We start from the raw sequence: 21016 nt of genomic DNA on the forward strand, positions 1-21016 counted from the left end.
AACAGAGAAGGGCAGTTCTCTGATAAGACGGCCATCAGTCTTTGCTGAACATGCCCGTAGGTATCTAGCAGGAGTCACCTTTAAAAAATTTCTAATGCAAATTCTGACTCTCCTCATTTCAAAACCTGCCATATCATTTGTTACCATTGTTATGCTTCTGTAAGTGTGACTGTCAGACTCGCTGGAGTACCTGGGAAGCATTCTTCCCCCCACCCCCGCAGCCACAGGCCTTCGGACTCCACCTGTGGCATGGAGGCAGTGGTCGGAATGAGCATCCCAGATCCCTTTGTTCCCTCAAGTGGGAGAATGTTTTTCTCAGATATCAACTCCCTTAAGGACCAGGCTCACATGGTACATCCTCTGTAAGATTTGTTAGTATTTACATTGTAGCTGCTCACTTGACAAATTTTTGTTTCCTGTGGTGTGTTTTCTGGCTAGTCCTTGTTACCTTCCTGGTGAGATGGAAAACTTTTTACAAGTTTACAAGTTTGCCTTTTTATGCTGCTAAACATCTTTATATTTCTGTAACTGTGTGTTGCTTAATAAGGTCGGATGAATGCAAAACAAATGATGCTTTAAGATACTGGGTTTTTCTCAATATGCTTTTTGTGAATTGTGGTACAGTTTACATATAATGAAACACAGGTTCGATCTTTGGGCAGGTTTTGAGAAAATGCATATACTTGTGTGAATTGAATTGCAATAAAAAATAAAGTATATTCCTGTCATTCTAAAACATGCCTTCAACTTCTTTCCAATACATCTTCCTTCCTCTTGCTCCCAAAGGCAGCTAGTGTTGCATTTCTGTCACCACAGAGTAGGTTTCCTGTTCTAGAACCTCATATGAATGGAATCATCTACTGTGTATTCTTTCTGGGTGTGGCCTTTTTTTTTTTGCTTAAATATTTAAAAAATGCACATTGTGATTTTTTTTTGTTATATTTTTGTTACTTCGTTCGATGAACAGACCACAATGTGGCATTGTGATATTCAGTAAATGATGATTTGTATTGGGATTGTTTCCAGTTTGCTTTCTTGTCTAGTTTAGTTTCGATAATTTTGAATAAAGCTGCTATGAAAATTCCTTTGCAAGTCATTTTATGGACATATGCTTTTACATCTTTTTGGCAAATATCGAGGCATGGAGTTGCAGAATTCGAGTTAGGTGTGTGCTTGATATGTTTGTTTGATATCGGGAAATATAAAATAAGTAAATATTAAATGCCAGGTAAGTGGGATGCTGCTTGAGTACCTCCGTATATTTCTTTTTATAATGGTTTCTGAATTACTCTGACTTTTGTGTAATTGAGAGTGAAGAGCTAAAAAACAGAAACTCTAAATTTAGACATGAAGAAATGCTGTGTTGCTGGTAAAAATGTAGTTTGTTTGACACCCAGAAGATCAGAGCCTGTCTCATTGTCTGCCAGCCACGTTCTTCCCCCATATTAACCTGCCCTGTTTCTTTGAGAGTTCAGATTTGTTCCAGATATAGACACCCACAACTTGTGATTCTCTAGCTATGGCCTAGTTTAACTCCGGCTGTTAGAGCAGCTGCTGTGTGGTGCCCCATGCAGTTGCTGGGTAGTGGTGACCGCCACACAGATTCATTGTTCAGTGAGAAGTTAATCCATTTTAAATATAGGGAATTTTAGAATGTCATGGTTAAAGGCCCAGATTGCTTGATTTCATATAAGCATTCTAATTCCTACTTTTAAATCTGCATTGATGTGAGCCATGAATAGTTTGTGAGGGGTAGTTTCACAAATATTCAGAGAGGCATCTTTTCTACTTCACAAAAGATCTTTGCATTTTATACTCTTGTATTAAAGGTCTACCTTTTCCTTGGGTACTTTCTCAGTCACCAATCTAACCAATCGCCGCCCTTCCTTTGTGCATTTTGAATGATTTCTTTGAGATTGTGTGACACCTATGGGTGTTTTACTGTTTGTTTTGTTACCTAACTGGTTCCTTTCCTCTGCTTATTAAAAGTAATGTCTAGAGCAAACATTCTGTAAAATCTTAAATACTGTATTAAGTATGTTTATATTGAGTTATCCCTAGCCCAGTGTTTAATATCTTGTTACCTTTTTACTTTTTCTCTTACAGATTTTATGTGATTTATTATCACCTGAAAACTTAAAAGAAGACCTAAAGGAGTCTTGCTGGAGTTCATTGCCGTGTATTAAAAGCAAACCCTTTGGTTTTCCTGCAGTAATGGAGGAATCTCACTCATCCAGTGAGCTTAGCCCAAAGCAGGTAAGGACTGAGAAAGCATTGTCGTGATTTTAGCACATAAGCCTTCCCAAGTAAATACTTTCTTTAAGAATTCCAGGGACTAGTACCTCCTTACGCTTTTTGAAGCTGTTTACTTGTCTTAATAGAATTTTGTCTGAAACCTTATTTGTAAAATAGTTGCTCAGTTATCATATTTTTAGGCCACCTGTATGTTTGAATTTTTGGTCTCTTAGATTATGTAAAGCACTGTGTGAGGAGAGTCCAAGAAGTTTGTAGGAAATGAAATTTAAAAATGTTTATTTTGGTGCAAAAACAAGCATCTTCTATGAACTGTAAAAACGTCCTCATGTTTATTTTAGTTTCTTCAGGGTAGAAATAGCTAGGTTTACATAACAGCTTTTAAACTTCATTATAACACAGTCAGTTTGATGTCTAGGTCTAAGTATTGGCAAAAATCATTTACTAGCCAAGATTTTAGAGTTAAAAAAAAAAAAAGTTAGTGCTGTTAAAATAAGTATTATGCAGATTTGGAACTTAATTTCAGTTAGATTTTTGGCAAGAGGAATAAAGAATAGCATAGAAACAGTGGTACCTTTGTTTATTGTGTCTTTGTAGAATGAAGAAATACCAGTGATCACTTCGGAACCTGTCAAAGGCAGCTTAAGCCGTACTCAGTCCGTACAGGCTATCAGTTCAGCAGAAATGCCTGCCAGAGGGGATTGTTTAAAACGAGTATCCTCAGAACCTTTACTGTCTGTGCAAGAGAAGGGTGTTCTGCTGAAAAGGAAGTTGTCTCTCTTAGACCAGGATGTGGTTGTCAACGAAGATGGAAGAAGCAAGCTGAAGAAGCAAGGAGGTACACGCTCCCTTAACTCCCACCTTAGATACAGTGGTTCAGAGGGGCCTGAAGCTGTTTTCCTCAAGAAACAACCCAATTTGTTTGTTTTAATAGAAAATCCCAGTGGAGTCTGTATGTTTTCATTAGCTGATGGTGACATCCCGGAAGAATTAATAGATGTCTCGGATTTTGAATGTTCTCTCTGCATGAGGTAAGCATTTAAAATTTTACAGAGAATGACTGTTCTCTAAATCTACATAAAATACAGTGCAGAAAAAAGGTAGTAATAGGCAGCCCAAAATAACAGAATGCTGGAATAAGAACGAAAAAGTGAATTTTAATCCGAAGTTTGCCTTTCACACCTTGGGCAAATGGCTGAATCACCGTCCCTCAACTTGCCTTGTTTAAAAAGTGGAGTCAGAGCTTAAGTCTCAGTCACAGAATTGTGGGCGTCAAATACATAACAAAAGAATCTGGGAATTTGAAAATTACTAGGAAAGTTGCAGTATTATTGATACTTAGCTATACATATGGTTTTCGATTTGACTAAGAATCATAACTAAATAAATATGTTATATGTATTATCCTGTTTTGTTTGTGGATACAACCACAGAGTCCATTTTCAGTAACATTGGATAAATTTCTATTACATAACTTTCTTAGGATTCTAAAACCTTAAATGTTTTAAGAGAACATTTCCAGTTTACCTACATTATGATTGAATCTAAGGATTGATGAAGGCGGGAGCCTGGGACTGTTCAGGCAATACTGACAGGAACCGATTGTATTCCCAAATCAGTCTCTTAACTTTCACCTTGGTTTGTTCATGTTTGTGAAGTCAAGGGATTAGACCAGGTAGCTCTGTTTTTTTTTTTTTTTTAAGGCTTATCTTTATTGGAAAGTCAGATATACAGAGAGGAGAAAAGTCAGAGAGAAAGATCTTCTGTTCACTGGTTCACTTCCCGTGACTGCAACAGCCGAAGCTAAACTGATCTGAATCCAGGAAACAGGAGCTTCTTCTGGGTCTCCCATAGGGTACAGGGTCCCAAGACTTTGAGCTGTCCTCAACTGCTTTTCCAGGCCATAAACAGGTCACAAACAGGAAATGGGGCTGCCAGGATTAGAACCGGCGCCCATATGCTATACATGCAAGGCAAGGGCTTCAGTCACTAGGTTACCATGCTGGGCCTGGCCAGACAGCTTTTATGCATCGATAGCAGCAACAATACTAGGAAATTCAGAAGTTAATATTTAGGAAATAATTATTAAGTTAGCCTAATTTTACAACTCAATTGTAGCATTTAAGTGCATTATTCTTATTTATGAATTTTATGTAGTGAAGCTTTCACAGACTTATTATAGTCATTTTAAGTTGTTGATAAAGTGAAAATGTAAAGGCTGTGCAAATTAATTACTTATTAATGAAATAATTTACACTCTTTGAGATCTGCCACATATGTTTAGGGATTGTGACATTGTTGGGTCCAAATTGGTCCCTGGACAAGCAAGTTCCACAAGCAGCAATGCAAAAGCTAAGAAACTTTATTAGTAGCTCAGGCTAGGGTCTGAGTCTCATCCAGTGTGGTGGAGTCTTGACAAGGACCCTGCCTATACATCTTAACAGTTTATATAGGGTTTGGTTACATAAGTACAGTGGTTAGCAAATTCCAGGAAAAGTGTATGGGTTTATTTGTGATTGGTTGGCTACTATCGCCTGCGACCACCTGTGACCAGGGACTTTCCAGGTCCCTTCTGATTGGCTGGCTCTACCTGAAATGGGTAGCAACCCACTTGGGTGGGGGGGGAGGGCGAGAGGGGGGAGTGGGTGTGTCAATTCTAGAAACTGAAACTCAGGCCTAGGCTGGTCTCAAGCCTGTCATGGCATTACCTTGGTTCTCTATACAGCAAGATAAGCACTTGTTACAGAAGCCAAAATTAGTAATCAGATTAATAGAATCTACTTAAAATGGATTAACAATGTTGTAGTCCGGGTAGTTGGCCAGCCTTTCTTTTCCTTCCTGAAATAGAAATCAGTGCTCATATTTCTGTCACTGATTTAGGCTTTTCCAATTGATAGTTGAATATGAAAACTGACATGTGTTTTGATTGATTTCAGGTTGTTTTTTGAGCCAGTAACAACCCCTTGTGGACATTCATTCTGTAAGAATTGTCTTGAACGTTGTTTAGATCATGCACCATATTGTCCCCTTTGCAAAGAAAGCTTGAAAGAGGTAAGTAAGCATTTGTGTATATGTGTGTACTTTTTGGTCTTGAGTTTGACAGCATTGTTTAATTTCTTTTCAGCCATACAAATAGCAGTTACCATGTTCAGAATGAATTACATTATATGTGCTGAGTGACCAAAAGCAATGTTTTTTATTGTTCATATTCTAATGTTGGAGAACAGTGAGATTGAGGGAGTAGGGGAAAAAGGCCCTACAGGACAAGCACTTCACACTCAGCTTTTTTTTTTTTTTTAATGTTCGTTTGTTTAGAATAATGTTTGTTTTTTCATATAAAGGGCCATATGATCAGTTATCCAGTCAGGGACAGGTTCAGTTTTCATGAGGATAGTATTGAGGGAGCCCTACTCCCCGACCTCCCAGTCCCACTGATGGGCTGGCTTTGCTGCCTAGTCCAGTACTCTTAGTAACTGTAACAACTCTGTCCAGCACAACCTGCTGCACCATAGGCTTGTTCCCTGTCATCCCTTTCCAGTGCAGTAGTAAGTAGCCGCACACGGATATTAAGCATTTGAAATGTCAGTGTGACTGAGAAACTGCATCTTGAATTTTTAATTAAACTGTAGTTTAAGCAGGCTAATGTGTCCTAGTAGCTCCCACACAACTTAGTAGCTATCCCCATCAAGCAGTGCAGCTCCACCAAGTGGCAGACTAGAAGGAGAGGAAGGCAAGCTGCCCAGCCCTTCCCCTAGCCAGTGATGAGCACTAACAGCTTGCGACGGGGCTGTTGTCTGCTGCTGCTGGGAGGACAGCACCCTGTCAGCCGTGCTCACCGGAGGTGAGGCTGCAGCCGGCACTTGCAGCGGAGCTACGTTCTCTTTACAGGAAAAAAAAATCTTACAAATATTAAGAAATTCATAAAAACCATTTAAAATATACAGCTATTTCCTTTATAGAAAACAATTTGGTACAGAAAAGCATAATAGCATATGTGTATTGTCATGAATCAAAGTGCACATGTGCCGGGTTGATGTGTGTATGCACATGCACAGAATGTTCATAGAGCCAGAAATCATAAGCTTATTCATAAATAGTTTGCTAATTGTATTTTCAACTAATATGTTCAGTATTTTCAGGTGAAGAACCTTAAAAGTGTTGTTCTAACAGGCTTCCGTAGGAATTGTCCAGTTTAGAAATATGCTTTTTTCAGATAAACTGTTAGGTGCATTGCTTTAATTTAGGATATTTCATTTTTTAAGATACTGTGAATGAAAGAAAAATATATTAAGCATATTTTTGAAAGATAACTAACACACATATGGTTTAAAATGTGTATCCTATGTCCAACTTTTTAACTTATCAACTCTTAGACATGATTAACTTCTCAATTCTTAACGTATGTAATATGATTTTTAAAAAATCTTGCTGACATGCCCTGCAGTTTTATGTTTTTCCTATTTGTCCTTTTATTTTGCTCATTTTTTTCCATCTGAAAGATGGTTTTCGCAACAGCACAATAGTTCAGTGTTTAACCATTTCTTTGTTGTTGGGCATATAGGCTGTTATAATCTCTCTTTTAAAATACATATATATATATATATATATATATACATATACTTTCATGGCCATCATTTAAAATGAATAATTATATTCATCTTTAGGTTAAATTCTTGGGAGATGAACTATTGGATCAAGAAGTTTTTTGTTTGTGTTTTAAAAATGCCCTGAAGACCAATCACCTAGCCTCAGGAAGTGCTACATTAGAGAGAGAGGCCGTATATTTATTAAATTTTCAAATATTTTTAGTAAATTAGCAAGTAAGTGGTAGAACTGCTTCTATAGTATCATTAATTTGATAAATGTTATAACAAACCTTAAGTCACCTGATCTGGGATATCTTTCTCCAATCTGTAGTTCAGTTTCTTAACACAGGGTCCTAACCAACAGCATCTGTGTCCTGCAAGAACTTGTTAGAAATGAAAATCCCTGGCCCTGCTATAGCTCCACTAAGTCAGAACCTCAGCTAGGTCTCTGCAGACAGCCCTCATCCATGGTCAAGTGTAAAAACCACCACTATAAACACTTTCCCAACCTCTCCCACGTCCTCATCTACTCTTCATTGGCTATTGATAAAAACCCCTGTTTTGCTGGCCCTCAAGTTACAGTAAGGCATCTCTTTATCTTGTGGTTGTCTCCCAAGAGTTTTTCCACTTTTAGTAAATGAATTGGATAATTTTTTCTACAAAGTTTTATATATAGTCTGACCTGATCCCTGGCCCTATACAATTTTTAGTTTAATTTTAGAGATATAACATCTCCCTACCAATGAATTGTGGTGCAGGCACCTTTCATGCAGTACAATGTAGGATTCTAGGGAGACAGAAAAACTAGAGAAGGCTTTATGAGAAAGATAAATTGCAGGTGGACTTTGAAGGATAGGTTTTTCATAGGAGTGACATGGATAGCTTTTATCAGAAGAAACTGTGCAGAAATGCACAAAGACAGCAGTTGTTTTTAGAGCGTTTAGGAAGTAGTGTCAGTGTATCATTTTGTAGAACTGGAGGTGGAGGGGTCTTACAAGAAAAGCCCTATCATAAGGGTCTGAATGAAAGCAAGTGACAGCAGGAGAGTCTGGAAGGAAAATTATCTGGAGATTGCCTCTGCAATTGGGAACAAAACAGTGTTGATTTTCTTAAACTTTTTGTTTGTTTGTCACCATTCAAGTGGTAGCTCCGGGACCTTTGAGCTGTCAGGTTGAAGTGGGCCTTACTTGTGCCAGAGAGCAGGGGCAGGACTGACTGCTGCCAATGAGGGATTTGTGATCATGGCAAGAAACAGTTCTTTCATTCAGTGCTTGGTTCCAGTTGCTACTCTAATGCTCTTGAGCAAAGCCTCAGACAGGTCTGCTTGTTTAGCCTTGTCTATTATAATGTCGCCTCTCACTACTTGCCGCTAATTCAGAATCGACTGTATAAAAATGTAATAAAGGCTTTAAACTGTATCAGTTAAACTGTTTTGCCTGTTTGATACTGTAGGGACTTGGAATGTAAAATAATATTGTCTTTTAGTATCTAGCAGATAGGAGGTACTGTGTCACACAGCTGTTGGAAGAATTAATAGTGAAGTATCTGCCTGATGAACTGTCTGAGAGAAAAAAAATATATGATGAAGAAACTGCTGAACTCTCACAGTAAGTTTCTTCTCATAAAAAAATCAAACTATGAACCACTACCTTTAAAACACCAATGAGAAACCTTATTTAAGTCAATCTAGTCAAGGCTGGCCAGTTTCCCCTGTCCTCATAGGACAAAATTTTATGAAAGCCCTTCTGGTATCATCCGGATATGGGATATGATGTTACTGACTTGGCCCTCTGGGCTAAAGCAGTATTAGCGGTGGGGGGGTGAGGGGGATTTTCTGCAGTGACAGAAGGTAGGGGGTGGGGATGGAGGGGGACTTGTTGACAAAGGGCGGCCATCATGTCTGAGGCAGGGTAGGAGGAAGTTTGCAGGTGCAGGACTCAGAGATTTTTACGCAGCTAAACGTTTGGAGGAAGATCTTACAAGCTGGAAACTTGAGACTGAAACTGGCACGGGTGACTTAGGGACCAAATCTTCAATGACTAGAGATCCTGCCAGGGAGCAGAATGGAATTAGTGTCAGGAGAGCCAGGCCCCCGAAGTCAGTGGTGCCTGCCACTATGAGGAGGATGTGGTGGCTGCCAGGCCCCGCGGCCTAGCTATACTTTCCCTGTGTGTCTGTCTGAAAGTGTTTCTCCTGTTCTTTTCCCATTTGTTCTTTCCTCTTCAGCCAGGCACTTGGGGGTCTCCAAATTTCACAGTTTTTTAGTTCCTTAATAAAGTTGAAGAAACTTTATTTTAACTGAACAACTCACCATTAAAGAACAAAATTTTAATTTTGATACCGTTCTATTCTTTTTCAAAGCACACTTAGTATATCTCATTTTCTAAACACATGAACTGTGCTTGCAGACTTTTCTTTCACAGGTGTCTTCAGTGGGTTTATAGGGGCCTTCATAAGAGGAAAAATATTCAGACCTCACTTTGCAAAAATCCATACAGTTTTGACTTCCCATGAATTGATGTTTTATTGTGTGATTTTATGATGGAAAATATTCAGATGTGAAGATTACAAACCATTTTTGGTCAGCACTGGCAAAGCTAGATTTTGGACAGCTGCATTTATGCATTAATGGTCAACCAGGCCCCCGCAGCGGGTGGGGTAAGCCCAGGACAGATGTAGCTCAGGAAAGCTGCATGATGGAGGGAGACTAGAAGGACTCTTGATCCTCACCGGCGGGGGCTGTCTTATTAACACATGTCCTCAGTGTGTTTCTATTCAATACTGTGTTTATATGAGACAGTTATGATCATTTTGGAGAAAAACTAAAAAATGTAAATAGGGAAAGAAAGCCATCATCTGCAACTCAGAGGAACTTGAGTTACATATATGTTACATATACATACATATGTATGTACGTTATGCACACAAAACATACACATAAGTAAGTTACATATATATGTGTATATATATATATTTAACTCCTATAAAATATTTAGGAAATGAGAGGCCAACTTAGGAGATGGTGGCATAGCAGGCCTGCCTACAGTGCCAAAATCCTATATGGCTGCTGATACAAGTCCTGGCTGCTCCACTCCCCATGCAGCTCCCTACTTATGGCCTGGGAAAGCAGCAGAGGATGGTCCAGGGCCTTGGGTCCCTGTACCTATGTGGGAGACCCAGAAGAATCTCCTGGCTCCTGGCTTCGGATTAGCCCAGTTCTGGCCATGATGACTATTTAGGAGGCGTACCAGTGAATGAAAGATCTCTCTCTGTCTCTCCTTGTCTTTCTCTGTAACTCTTTCAAGTGAAATAAATTTTTAAAAAATATATTTAGAAAATGGGAACATAGTGTTCATTTTCTATAACTTTCTCTCCTCACTTATGGAATCTCTTGTCTTGGTATCATACACATCATTGCTTAATGGAAGCACTGAACAGTCCTGTACCACCTAACAACATGTCAGTTGATGGGAGACTTCGTATGCAGCAGGGATCCTGTCCTGTAAGATTATCTCCACTGCCATCTTGGCTGTCTTAGTTTTTGTAGGTACACTGTGTGATGTTTGCACAAGGACAAAATTGTCTAATGACATGTTTTCCAGGGCATCCCTGTCATTAAGCAGTGCATGACTGTATTACATTTTATGGCTATGCTATAATTTATTTACTGGTCTTTTCTTTATGCTTCTAAGTTTGGACTGCTACCCACAATGCCATGTGAATACTCAAGTGGTACTTACAGAACTATTTCTAGAAGTAAATCTTCTGGTTCAAAGATTGTGAACATTTTTAAGTTTCTCATGTGCATAGCCAAATTCTTGTTAATCGTGGCTGTGCTGTTCCACCCTGCCTTCCACGCTGCCAGTTTTTGTCACACTCTTACCCAAGCTGGGCATTGCCTTTCTCTGTCTTGTACTTTCTACTTCTCTGACAGTGAGAAATAGTCTTGTTTTAGTGATGTAGAGAAAATATTATCTTGTTTAATTGTGCTTGGATAGTCAGTTTGAGCATATTTTTATGTCCAAGAATTTTTACATGTTTACTGTCTGTTGTAGAATCTCACTTTTTCATATTGTTATCTAAATATAACCATGAATGTTTTATGGATAAAAGATTACTGGATTGATCATTTTGTAAGTATTTGAATCAGGTTCTTCATGTAAAATATTAGTTATAATAAATTCCCCTTTGAACCGTTAAGAAACTGTGTAATAACCTGGTGTCTCAAAATTTAAACTTTTATAAATAAAACCCACAAAGTTTATGTGTGAATGTTACATCAATTTGAACTTACCAGAGGGGAGATTGAATCTTGTTCTTGGCATTGAACTTGGAATTGAAGTTACCTTATTTAGAAATGATTTGTTTACATTAATTGATTATTGTTGGAACTTTCACTCATTGTTGTATGTTCTGATCTAATATAATGAGGCTTTCTCTCCTTCAGCCTGACCAAGAATGTTCCCATATTTGTTTGCACTATGGCCTACCCCACTGTGCCTTGCCCTCTTCATGTGTTCGAGCCAAGATACAGACTGATGATTCGAAGATGTATACAGACTGGAACCAAGCAGTTTGGGATGTGTGTCAGTGATACGCAAAATAGGTATGTTGTTTGTGAACTTAAATATTTGTATGGCAACTTTCTTTGAATATGGATGAGAATTTGCACACTTGTGCTTGAACTTTTGATACTAACTAAAGTTTTTCTCTTTCAGTTTTGCAGATTATGGTTGTATGTTACAAATTAGAAATGTGCATTTCTTGCCTGATGGAAGGTCTGTAGTTGATACAGTTGGAGGAAAGCGGTTTAGGGTGTTAAAAAGAGGCATGAAAGACGGATATTGCACAGCAGACATTGAGTATCTGGAAGATGTTAAGGTATGGAAAACGTTCTGCCCAGGGATTGGTTGGCACACAGGCTGGTGTTTCCTAGGCACATAAACTAGTAGTCTGCCTGTCAGTCTATGATCATTGCTGCCTGGAAGATTTAGATACAAGATACTTTTTATCTTCAAAATTATATATAACATTGATTTTATTGAGAGAATCCTACACCTGCTGACTCCCTCCCAAATGCTCAAGGCCAGGAGTCTGGGTCTCCCATATGAGTGACAGGGACTCAAGTACTTGGGTTATCACCTGCTGTCCCCCAGGAGTACCTTAGCGGGAAGCTGGAATTGCAGGCAGTGCCAGTGCGTCAGGAGTGTCCCAAGCAGCATCTTAACAGCTGTGCCAAATATATGCCTTCCCCTATTTGCCATTTTCTTATCATACTCCTAAGTCATTGTATTTTACAAGAAAACTTGGAAGAAGAATCCCAGACCTTCATTTCTGCAAGCTTGACAACCTACACAGTGTGCACATGCCCATGATATATTGTGCATATATATATATGTGTGGTAGGTCCTTAACAATAAACACCAAGGGGAACTTTCCACCCTTCTGCATTGCAAAGGTTGCTAATCTCTGCTCTGTCTTTTGAATCTATTAATAGTCAAAGCTATTGTAATCAGTAGGTTAAAATTTGATTGACAGGTAAACACAAAATTCTTTTAGAATTATTTTTATGTGTTAAGATTGTTCTAGTGTCCAAGATAACCTTACTTGTAAAAATACAGTTAGGTGTATTAAAATTGTGTGGGTTCACTGCTGCAGAACTGTCAATGAATGTGTTGATGAAGTATTACCTGAATGGGGTTACTGTTTCTTGGATACAGGTAATGTGGTCATGCTGATGTTTCTAAAATAACTGAGCAACTGCAGTTAGTTTGTGATATCAGAAATCAAGATGAAGACAGTTTCTTTAGGAAAGGCTCTGTGAAAACGAAACAAAAAGAATGCAAAGCAAAAACTCAGATATTATACTATCATTGTTCATTGATGAGCCCTTCATCACAGCCAGTATTACTGAGTATTGAAGTGGACATTTCTATAAGCATCAACTCATTGAACTTTCATAGCACTATGAATTAATAAATGAGGAAAATACAGTTCAGAAATTTTCATCTCTCTACCAAAGACCCTGTGGTTACATCACAGCACTGATTAGAAGGCAATTCTGGCTCAGTGTTCTGAGCTGTGACGTTCTACCACGTTGCCTCTGTGCTGACACAATGATTGCTCTGATATTACTATCGTGCTGTAATGATGAGGGGATACTGCGCTTTGTGGCCAAAGTATTGTGTGAGTTGAAACTTTGAGTTGATTAATATGCTCTATGACCTAGGATTGCTTAATAGGATCATTTGCTAAAGGCAATGTTCTTTGTCGAACAGATAACTGTTTTAGTTCTAGGTAAATTTATATCATCTATATGTAAATACATATTCATTTTGTTGAATCTGATGACAAAAATCCCTTGAGAATGTGATCAAATATTTATGACTCTGCTATTTCTGTATCTGTACACACGTGTACACACAAACACATATGTACATGAAAGTTCTTCCAAAAGCTCATGGAAGATGGAATTTTAAAATAAGCTTATTTTGGTGCAAGATTTCTTTTTTAACTTCATGCATAGATTTTTTTCATAGTACACATTTTCCTTGAGCTTTTTTGAATACTTACTGTATACTTTTTTGAGTTTGCATACACACATACAAATAAAGGAACTTAAGTTTATGGAAATGCACAATTTAAAAAACTGTTTTGACATCCAGCATAGGTTTTTCATAACACACGTTTCTAGTGAACTCTTTGAAGGTTCCTTTATATATAAAGACAATAGAATAGCTCATTGAGTCCATTACAGATTGGATGTTTTAAAATTTTAGTTCTCTATATCTTTGTGTTCTTAGGAATATCTAGCAATTTTTTCTCACTTTAGTGTCTTTATCCATATGATTTTCTTGTTCATTCTGAATCAGCTTTACAAAATTATTTTTTATGTTACAGTCTTTTTTTCTTATTATAGTCATTCTATTTTCTGTTACTCATAATGAAATTTCAAGATGGTAAAGTTCTTAATTCTAAAGCCTTTTAAAATGTTGACCTGCTACTCTGTGGGTTCCTTTTTCTGTCAGGATTAGGATTCTGGTCATCCATGGTTTATTTCCTTGAATTTTGTGAGTGTTAAAGCTGAATAAGTCATTAGTAAAGAAAAATTTATTTTCACTATGGTAAAACATTACATTTGTATTATTTATACCTCAGAAGTCTTTCGTCCTTTAATTACACTGGCCATGCCATGAATTCATTGGCAATAGGTTTGAGCAGCTCAGGCACCTGTCCACTGGTTCTGACCAGCAGAGCTTCCCGGGAGGCTGCGGGGCAGCAGGCAGGCTGATGCTTTAGTTGAACCCAAGTGCCTTTCTCTGTTGCTCTTTCCTTTTTCTAACTATTTTTCTTCACATATCTCAGAGTGCTTAACACACTCAATACACACATGAATTGTTTTGGCAAGGCCTTTGATTTGTTTGTTTGCAATGACAGCAGCATGCTGGTTAATGCACACTCTTCCAGTTTTCCATGGTATCTTTCCTGGAGTATTCCTTTATAAACAGTACCTATTCCTTTGATTGTCTATAATATCACCCTGCTTGCAGATGCACTTATATGTGGCTCAAGGATTAACTCCAAGTCTTCTAAAAGACCTGGAGAACATAGATCATTGCCTGTGTTTTTCCCTTTATGTTCATCATCTTAATGAATTTCTAGAAGATGGCAGTTCTAGCCGAAAGGAGGCCATGAAATTTATAGCTTAGTAGCTCTAAATACATTCATGTTATTGGACAAAATGGAGATGCTTTTTAAAGTTTAGTTATTATTTTACATCTCTTAGAATAAATGCTGTTTTGTCTCTGATGTGCTGTAATCTTAACTTTTAGATTTCAAGATATTTTAGAATTCTTTAGTTGTTTTTGTATTAGTCATCCTGTAAGAATGAGGGACTGAGTCAGGCCTAGTATTTACTCAGGTGAGGTAATGTATATACAGCTAAGCACTGCCCGGCGAATAGCAAATGGGCTGTGCCTGTCTTAGCGAAGTCAGTGTGCAGTGGGTGAGTTAATGTCAGATCCCTCCACCTGTGTTCTGTGACACTGCTCTTGTGGACCTCAGCTCAAAGGCTAAGTGTTTTACACTGGCAGGTTGGTAGCCCAGTAGTTGAAAGGATGTTCTGACAGGTTATAGAGATAGCCATAGGCCTGGGAACTCTCAGCAGAAGTTGATTATTGTGCAATTTGTTCTCTAGCTATTGATATACTGGATTTTGTGCTAAGTTATTTGTTGCTGTTTTTTTATATTGTTTTTATGCGTTGTCCTAGTTTTCTGGTAGAAGTTGTAAAAACCTGTTCCATAACTCAGTTTCTGACATGTCTGAACTCTTGATGTTTTTCATCTTTTATTGCAACAACTATCTTCTACTTTTTTCTGCACTGCTTTAAAAAGGCAAACAATCCCAAATTTGTGAAGACCTTTGAGGCAAAGTGCAGTGTCAGTCGTAACCCCTCCACTCCACATGCTATTATGTTAGTAGCTTCTCTAGTATTCACTGCCATGTTAACAGGGCTCCTGATTGAAGTCAGTCTGTGATGTGTTCTTTCACTTTGACCTGTTAGCACTGCACGAAGCAGAAACGTGTTGTTAGAGCATAAAAATGTGCTCTGTGATGATGCTGCCCTGAAAAGGGGTTCCCCAATTCTTCTGAGACTTGCAGGCATTTCTCTAGGATTAGTGACAGGGTCAGGAACGTTGGACGCAAAAGTCTCATTACCTGTTTTTGTTTCTAGGTTGAAAATGAAGATGAGATAAAGAACCTCAGAGAGCTTCATGATTTGGTCTACTCTCAAGCCTGTAGCTGGTTTCAGAATTTAAGAGACAGATTTCGGAGCCAAATTCTTCAGCACTTTGGGTCCATGCCTCAGAGGGAGGAAAACCTTCAGGTATGGTGACTTTGATATTGCTTCCACAGGTCTGCCTTTTGTGTAAGGCCAAGTTAGTGGAATTTTTATAGTGTAGCTTTCATTTTCCATTTATAAAACATATATTTATTTTTGAAAGATAAATATATACACAGAGAAAGAAAAGTCTCCCATTTACTGATTCACACCCCAAATGGCTTCAGTAGGAAGAGCTGGGCCAACCCAAAATTCAAGATATGGGAATGTGATTCTGGGGTAGGTACCCAGGTGCCTCAGCCATGAGCCGGTGCCTCTGGCATGTGCATGAGCGGAAGTTAGGACTGGGAGCGGAGCCAGGACTTGAACTGACTCATGATTATATGGGATGTGGGCATCTCCAAGTGGCATCTTCACTGCTGGGCCACATTTTCCTTTTTGTACAGCATTTCTGTTGACTCCCTGTTTTTAGAACTGTGGTCGTATTCTCTAGAACAGTGATGTGCACTACATTTTGCATAGATAGGAAATAGGTGTCAGATCAAGTCACTGTAGGATGCAGAGGCAGATGAGGAGAAATTCTGTAACTGACCATTTCCTAGGAGGAGGAGTAAAGAATATAAAAACAGGACTTGGTCATCAAGTAAACTAACAGTACATTAGAGTATCTCAGTTGAATACAAGGCTGCAGTGTTTGATCCCAGTTTTTACCCATTTCTGTTCAAGAGGCAGCAGCCACTTGACCTGGATTGAGTTTCCAACTCAGCTTTGGCCCTTTCCCAGCCTCAGCTGTTCCAGGCACATAGAGAGTGTCCCACTAGATAAGGCTCTCTATTTCTGCCTCTCAAATAAATATAATCTTAAAATATATATATTTTTTTACCTCTCACTCCCAATATTTTACTTCATAGCTTCTCAATCCATTTTCTGTGTCTTTGTACTTAATGATCTGGTGTGTTACTAAGATCTTTTACAAATACTTACAGTTTTTATTTAAGCTTAATCTAATTCTATATATCAGACACTTCATGTGTAAGCAGATGTGTACAGTAGGCAGTGAAGGAGGCATGAAAGAAGGGTTGCTATCCTGGGAAATCTGATTAAAGACTCAATCAGTGCAGCCTTTCAGGCACAAACATTTCAACCTGCATGGTGTCTATGGTCGGAAAATGACAGATTTTGTAAAGGAACTGCTCTAAGTAGACAGACCAAGAGGGAGAGACCCATGTGATGAGTGCTGTCATTCTAATTTCCAAAGGTTGTGTAAGTCTGGTTGAATCCTTTGGTTGAACTTGAAACTCCATCATCAGACCTTTAAACATAGTTGCCACTCATTTGTTTCCTTCTGGCTACCTGAGCCTCTGAGAAGAATTAAATGGGATGAGTAAATTGTAAACATGAAAAGTAGCTGATAGAACAAGTCAGCCTTACTTTCCCCTGACCTTCATCACCCTCACTTTGTGTCTCCCAACTGTTTCCTATCACTTTCTGCCAGACATTGTATAGATGGAATCTGAGGCAGGAAAGCTAAGATGGTAGTTCCCAGTCCAGGAACAAAGAGTTAATGTAGGTAGAGTTTGTATGACAGCTGAGAGAGTTGTGTGAGTGCAGGCCACGGTTGTCTCCAGCTGGGCTCAGGGAATCTGTGCACAGACCTCTGTGACTTCAAAGCTGGGCCCTTGTAATTTGTAATTTTAGAAATCCCAGGGTGTCCCCTCAGTGTGTCTGTCTGCAGCTGTGAATCAGGTGGCTGTCTTTGGAAAGCTGCTGCCCACACTTTGCAAAGTCTCTAGGAATAGTAGCTTGCCTTCTAGTTTCCTAGTCTCACAAGAGTACTGACCTGGAATCAGACTGGGCTGGGGACTCTGACAAACGTAGTTTCTAACACTTCTGAGCTACAGAATGAGTTGAGAACAGACAGAATACCTTGTAGAAATGAAATCCAATCCTAAAGGGCACTTGTTAATTTGAAAGATTTACTTACTTTATTTGAAAGCCAGAGTTAGAGAGAAAGGTCTTTATTTCATGTGCTGTTTCACTCCCCAAACTGCATTAATGGCTGGGGCTGGGCCGGTCCAAAGCCATGAGTTTCTTCCAGGTCTCCAGTGTGAGTATAGGGGCCCAAGAACTTGGGACGTTCTCCACTGTTTTTCACAGGTGCATTAGCAGGGAACTAGATTGGAAACAAAGCAGCCAGATTTCAAACTCCCACAGGATGCTGATGCTGCAGGCGGTGGCTTTATCCACTATTAGTGCTGGCCTGCAGGAGAGCATATTTAGATCAATGCTAAATGGGGCCCCTGCACCCATATGGGAGACCTGGAAGAAGCTCCTGCCTCCTGGCTTCGGCCTGGCCCAACCCTGGCCATTATGACCATTTGGAGAGTGAACCAGCACCTGAAAAATCTCCCTCTTCCAAGTCTGCATTTCAAATAAATAAATCTTTTAATACATCAGGGCTGTCATAGCTTCATTTGTCACCCCGATACTCCATATTTCAGATCAAATGAAAAGCAGTTCAGTGTAGGAAAAGCAACTTGTAAATTCTTCTGCTTATGTTTCTAGTTCTTTCAATGTTCTAGTTCTTTCTTATGTTTCTAGTTCTTTCTCTTGGTAACATCAGAAGGGCCGCTTTGTTTTCAAAGTAAAAGCAGCAGAGATAGATGTCCTCTTTTTTGTATCTTTCTCAAGATTCTATAATTCTTTGAAGAAATTTTAAAATGTCAGTTAACTTTTCTTAATGCTTTAAGCTTTAAGTGCTTATTTTAAGAAGACAGTTGTCAACTAAAGGCACTTCTGTCCCTTGGGGCACTTGTCACTGTGGAGAGTTCTGTCCATCGCACTGCAGGGGTGCTGCTGGCATCTGGTGGGCCATGGCCAGAGATGCTGCTGAGTACACTGCACTGCACAGGGCCAGCCCACACCACTGAAGGACTGTGTGGCCCAGAGGTCAGCTGCTTGGGGCCAGGGAGCCCTGCTGTAAGGCCATACTGTGCAAAGGGGAGCATGTTGGCTGCAGAGGCAGCTCTGCATTTGGATCTGTATGGATAAGCTGAGAGATCTCATGTTTGTGTCACATTTCTGAGGCTCAGTTCCTCTGTTTTGTATGGTCATAATAATAGCTTACTTTACCTGATTGTTAAGGAAATGTGGGCTAGGACTGGCACACCCCAAAGTGCTGGGCACATAGTAGTGTAGTAACTTTTTGGTTGTGTGTTGCTGTTGCTACAAGTACACTTGTTTCACTAACACTACCAACTGTTGATTCTTTTTAGGCAACCCCTAATGGACCTGCGTGGTGTTGGTGGCTTCTGGCAGTTCTTCCTGTAGATCCCCGATACCAGCTGTCAGTCTTGTCAATGAAGTCTTTGAAAGAACGATTGACAAAGATTCAGCATATACTGACCTATTTTTCTAGAGACCAATCTAAGTAACTCACTGCTTGGATCTCACTTTGAAGTTACCCTAATTTGGCTGCATTAACAGCCAGATTCTCCGCTGCCTTTGCACATCCAGTGCTGGTTTGAGAAATGTAATGAGACTTTTTTTTTTCCTTCAACCTCCTGAATCATGTGGTTCTGCAGATGAATACCTTCAACTAGGATTTAGACCACTCAGAACTTGCACAGGAAAACACGCACTGAATGTGTGTCTAACCTCTACATTGTGATGAAGTTGCACTATGTACCCTATTCTAAAATGAGATAAGAACTCTGTGTATGTATGTGGGGTGTGCAAGAGTGTGTGCGTGTGATTGTATGCGTGTGTGGGGGGGTTGTGTGCATTTTCTCTGGCTTTAAAATTTTAAAAGAAAAAAAAAAGCCATAGAGAGCAGAACTTGCCGAGGGTCACTTATTGCCCAAGTTTACAACAGTAGCGTTACAAGTTTTTGCAGATTGAATTTGCCTCAGATTTTTCTGTCCTAATGCTTATATTTGCACATGTAACATATGGCATTGAGTGTCATCTTTTGTTGGAAATACTGCTCTTGCTGAACTGTCTTGACCATTAACTCTGACACAGTTTCTTATTTATGTAAATATTTGCGTCCTAGTGGCCACCAGGCCTTGGATGCAGAACCTAGAGCCAGTTTTCAGGAACAATTGCAAACCTGACATGGTACTGTGCATCTATTCATAAAACACTTAAAACTGTGAAAATATGGTTTACATTTAACTGTACATAAAGGTAAATGGAGAACTCAATTCAGTACCAGTTACTTTGTGCATTTTAGGGGGCTTTTCATGTTAACTGCCCATCTATGTAATTTATAGTTTGACATGATGTGTTTGTTGGGAAAATTACATAGTAGAAACCCACTAAGGATCGGGAAGAGGAGAAGAAAATGTAGAACTAAGCTTTTAAAGTGTTTTATTTTTTAATTCTGGTCTTGGTGCAAATGTTAGTTATGCCTTATTCACATCACAGCTAGATCACCATGCTGTGACATGGTTTATATTCACGCTGCCCTAGATACTTTTGTAATTATTTGTTGCAAAGTTGTGACTGTCCCTATTAACTTTCTTTTATGTAAGTAATTTGTAAAAGTTTCTTACAATTTTTGCTTTTGCTTATTTAATTTTGAATAAAAGCTAAATTCATAATAATTTCTTTCTTAATTTTAGGTTACTCGGTGTAAAAAAATTCAGTGAAAGAATCAAACTGCACTTGGTGAAGAACACATGCATTTTGCTTACTCTTTTGTAGCATGAGACACATGCTGTGGTTTTCAAAATATGCATTAATTATTTTTGGAGTGAAAAACACAGTGCATTCAGGAGACCTTAAAAGGCCCTAGACCATCTGCAAAAGCATATTTTTTAACCTCTTAAAAATCTATGTCCCTCAGATCACTAGCTACATGAGGTCTTCGAAATCATTTGGTCTAGCCCTGCCAACGCAGACACAGGCGATACTCAAACTTCTGTATATCAATAACAGGTTGGTTTTTAAGTTCATAAGCTTATTTGGCCTGAAATGCTGTTAAGGAGCCACATGGCCCTTGGCAGTAAAAAGTCCCCTACCCCTATAGTTTTTGTGTATTTGCTAACCCCCTTTGAGATTTTCCTTATTACATAGACTTGACTACTTCTGCAAAGTTTTCCAGCTAAATTTGCCATATAGAAATAAATCATCTTTTAATATGAAATCTTTAAATCAAATATGAGATCAGAAATGACTCCAGAGTACCACCCTTGTTCCTGCAATTATGCAGGAACATAATTCTAACAAAATCTGTTAGAAATTCCGTAGAAAGTATCTGAAGAATGGCCGCTCCTCACCAGTATCTTATCAGCAGTTTCTGAAGTGCTGGGTTACTTTTCCTGTAATAAA

General features: G+C 38.9%; 1 protein-coding gene across 2 annotated transcripts in view; it reads left to right on the forward strand.

Annotated features, from left to right (window-relative positions):
- The window catches only part of LONRF1 (LON peptidase N-terminal domain and ring finger 1), a 35969-nt gene extending 15680 nt beyond the window's left edge, over positions 1–20289 (forward strand). Inside the window, exons 4-12 of one of the 2 annotated variants that reach the window (XM_040966504.1) lie at positions 2107–2256; positions 2851–3091; positions 3188–3284; positions 5190–5304; positions 8325–8446; positions 11287–11445; positions 11558–11720; positions 15575–15727; positions 18958–20289. In XM_040966504.1, the coding sequence (XP_040822438.1) occupies positions 2107–2256; positions 2851–3091; positions 3188–3284; positions 5190–5304; positions 8325–8446; positions 11287–11445; positions 11558–11720; positions 15575–15727; positions 18958–19116 (1359 nt within the window). In that variant the 3' untranslated portion in view covers positions 19117–20289. The remainder of the gene's footprint in view (positions 1–2106; positions 2257–2850; positions 3092–3187; positions 3285–5189; positions 5305–8324; positions 8447–11286; positions 11446–11557; positions 11721–15574; positions 15728–18957) is intronic. The other variant, XM_040966505.1, reaches the window with a different exon arrangement.
- Positions 20290–21016: the final 727 nt, after the last annotated feature.

Source organism: Ochotona curzoniae, unplaced genomic scaffold (assembly GCF_017591425.1).
Source record: "Ochotona curzoniae isolate NIBS_2020 unplaced genomic scaffold, NIBS_Ocur_1.0 scaffold_4505, whole genome shotgun sequence".
NCBI classification, from domain to species: Eukaryota; Metazoa; Chordata; class Mammalia; order Lagomorpha; family Ochotonidae; genus Ochotona; species Ochotona curzoniae.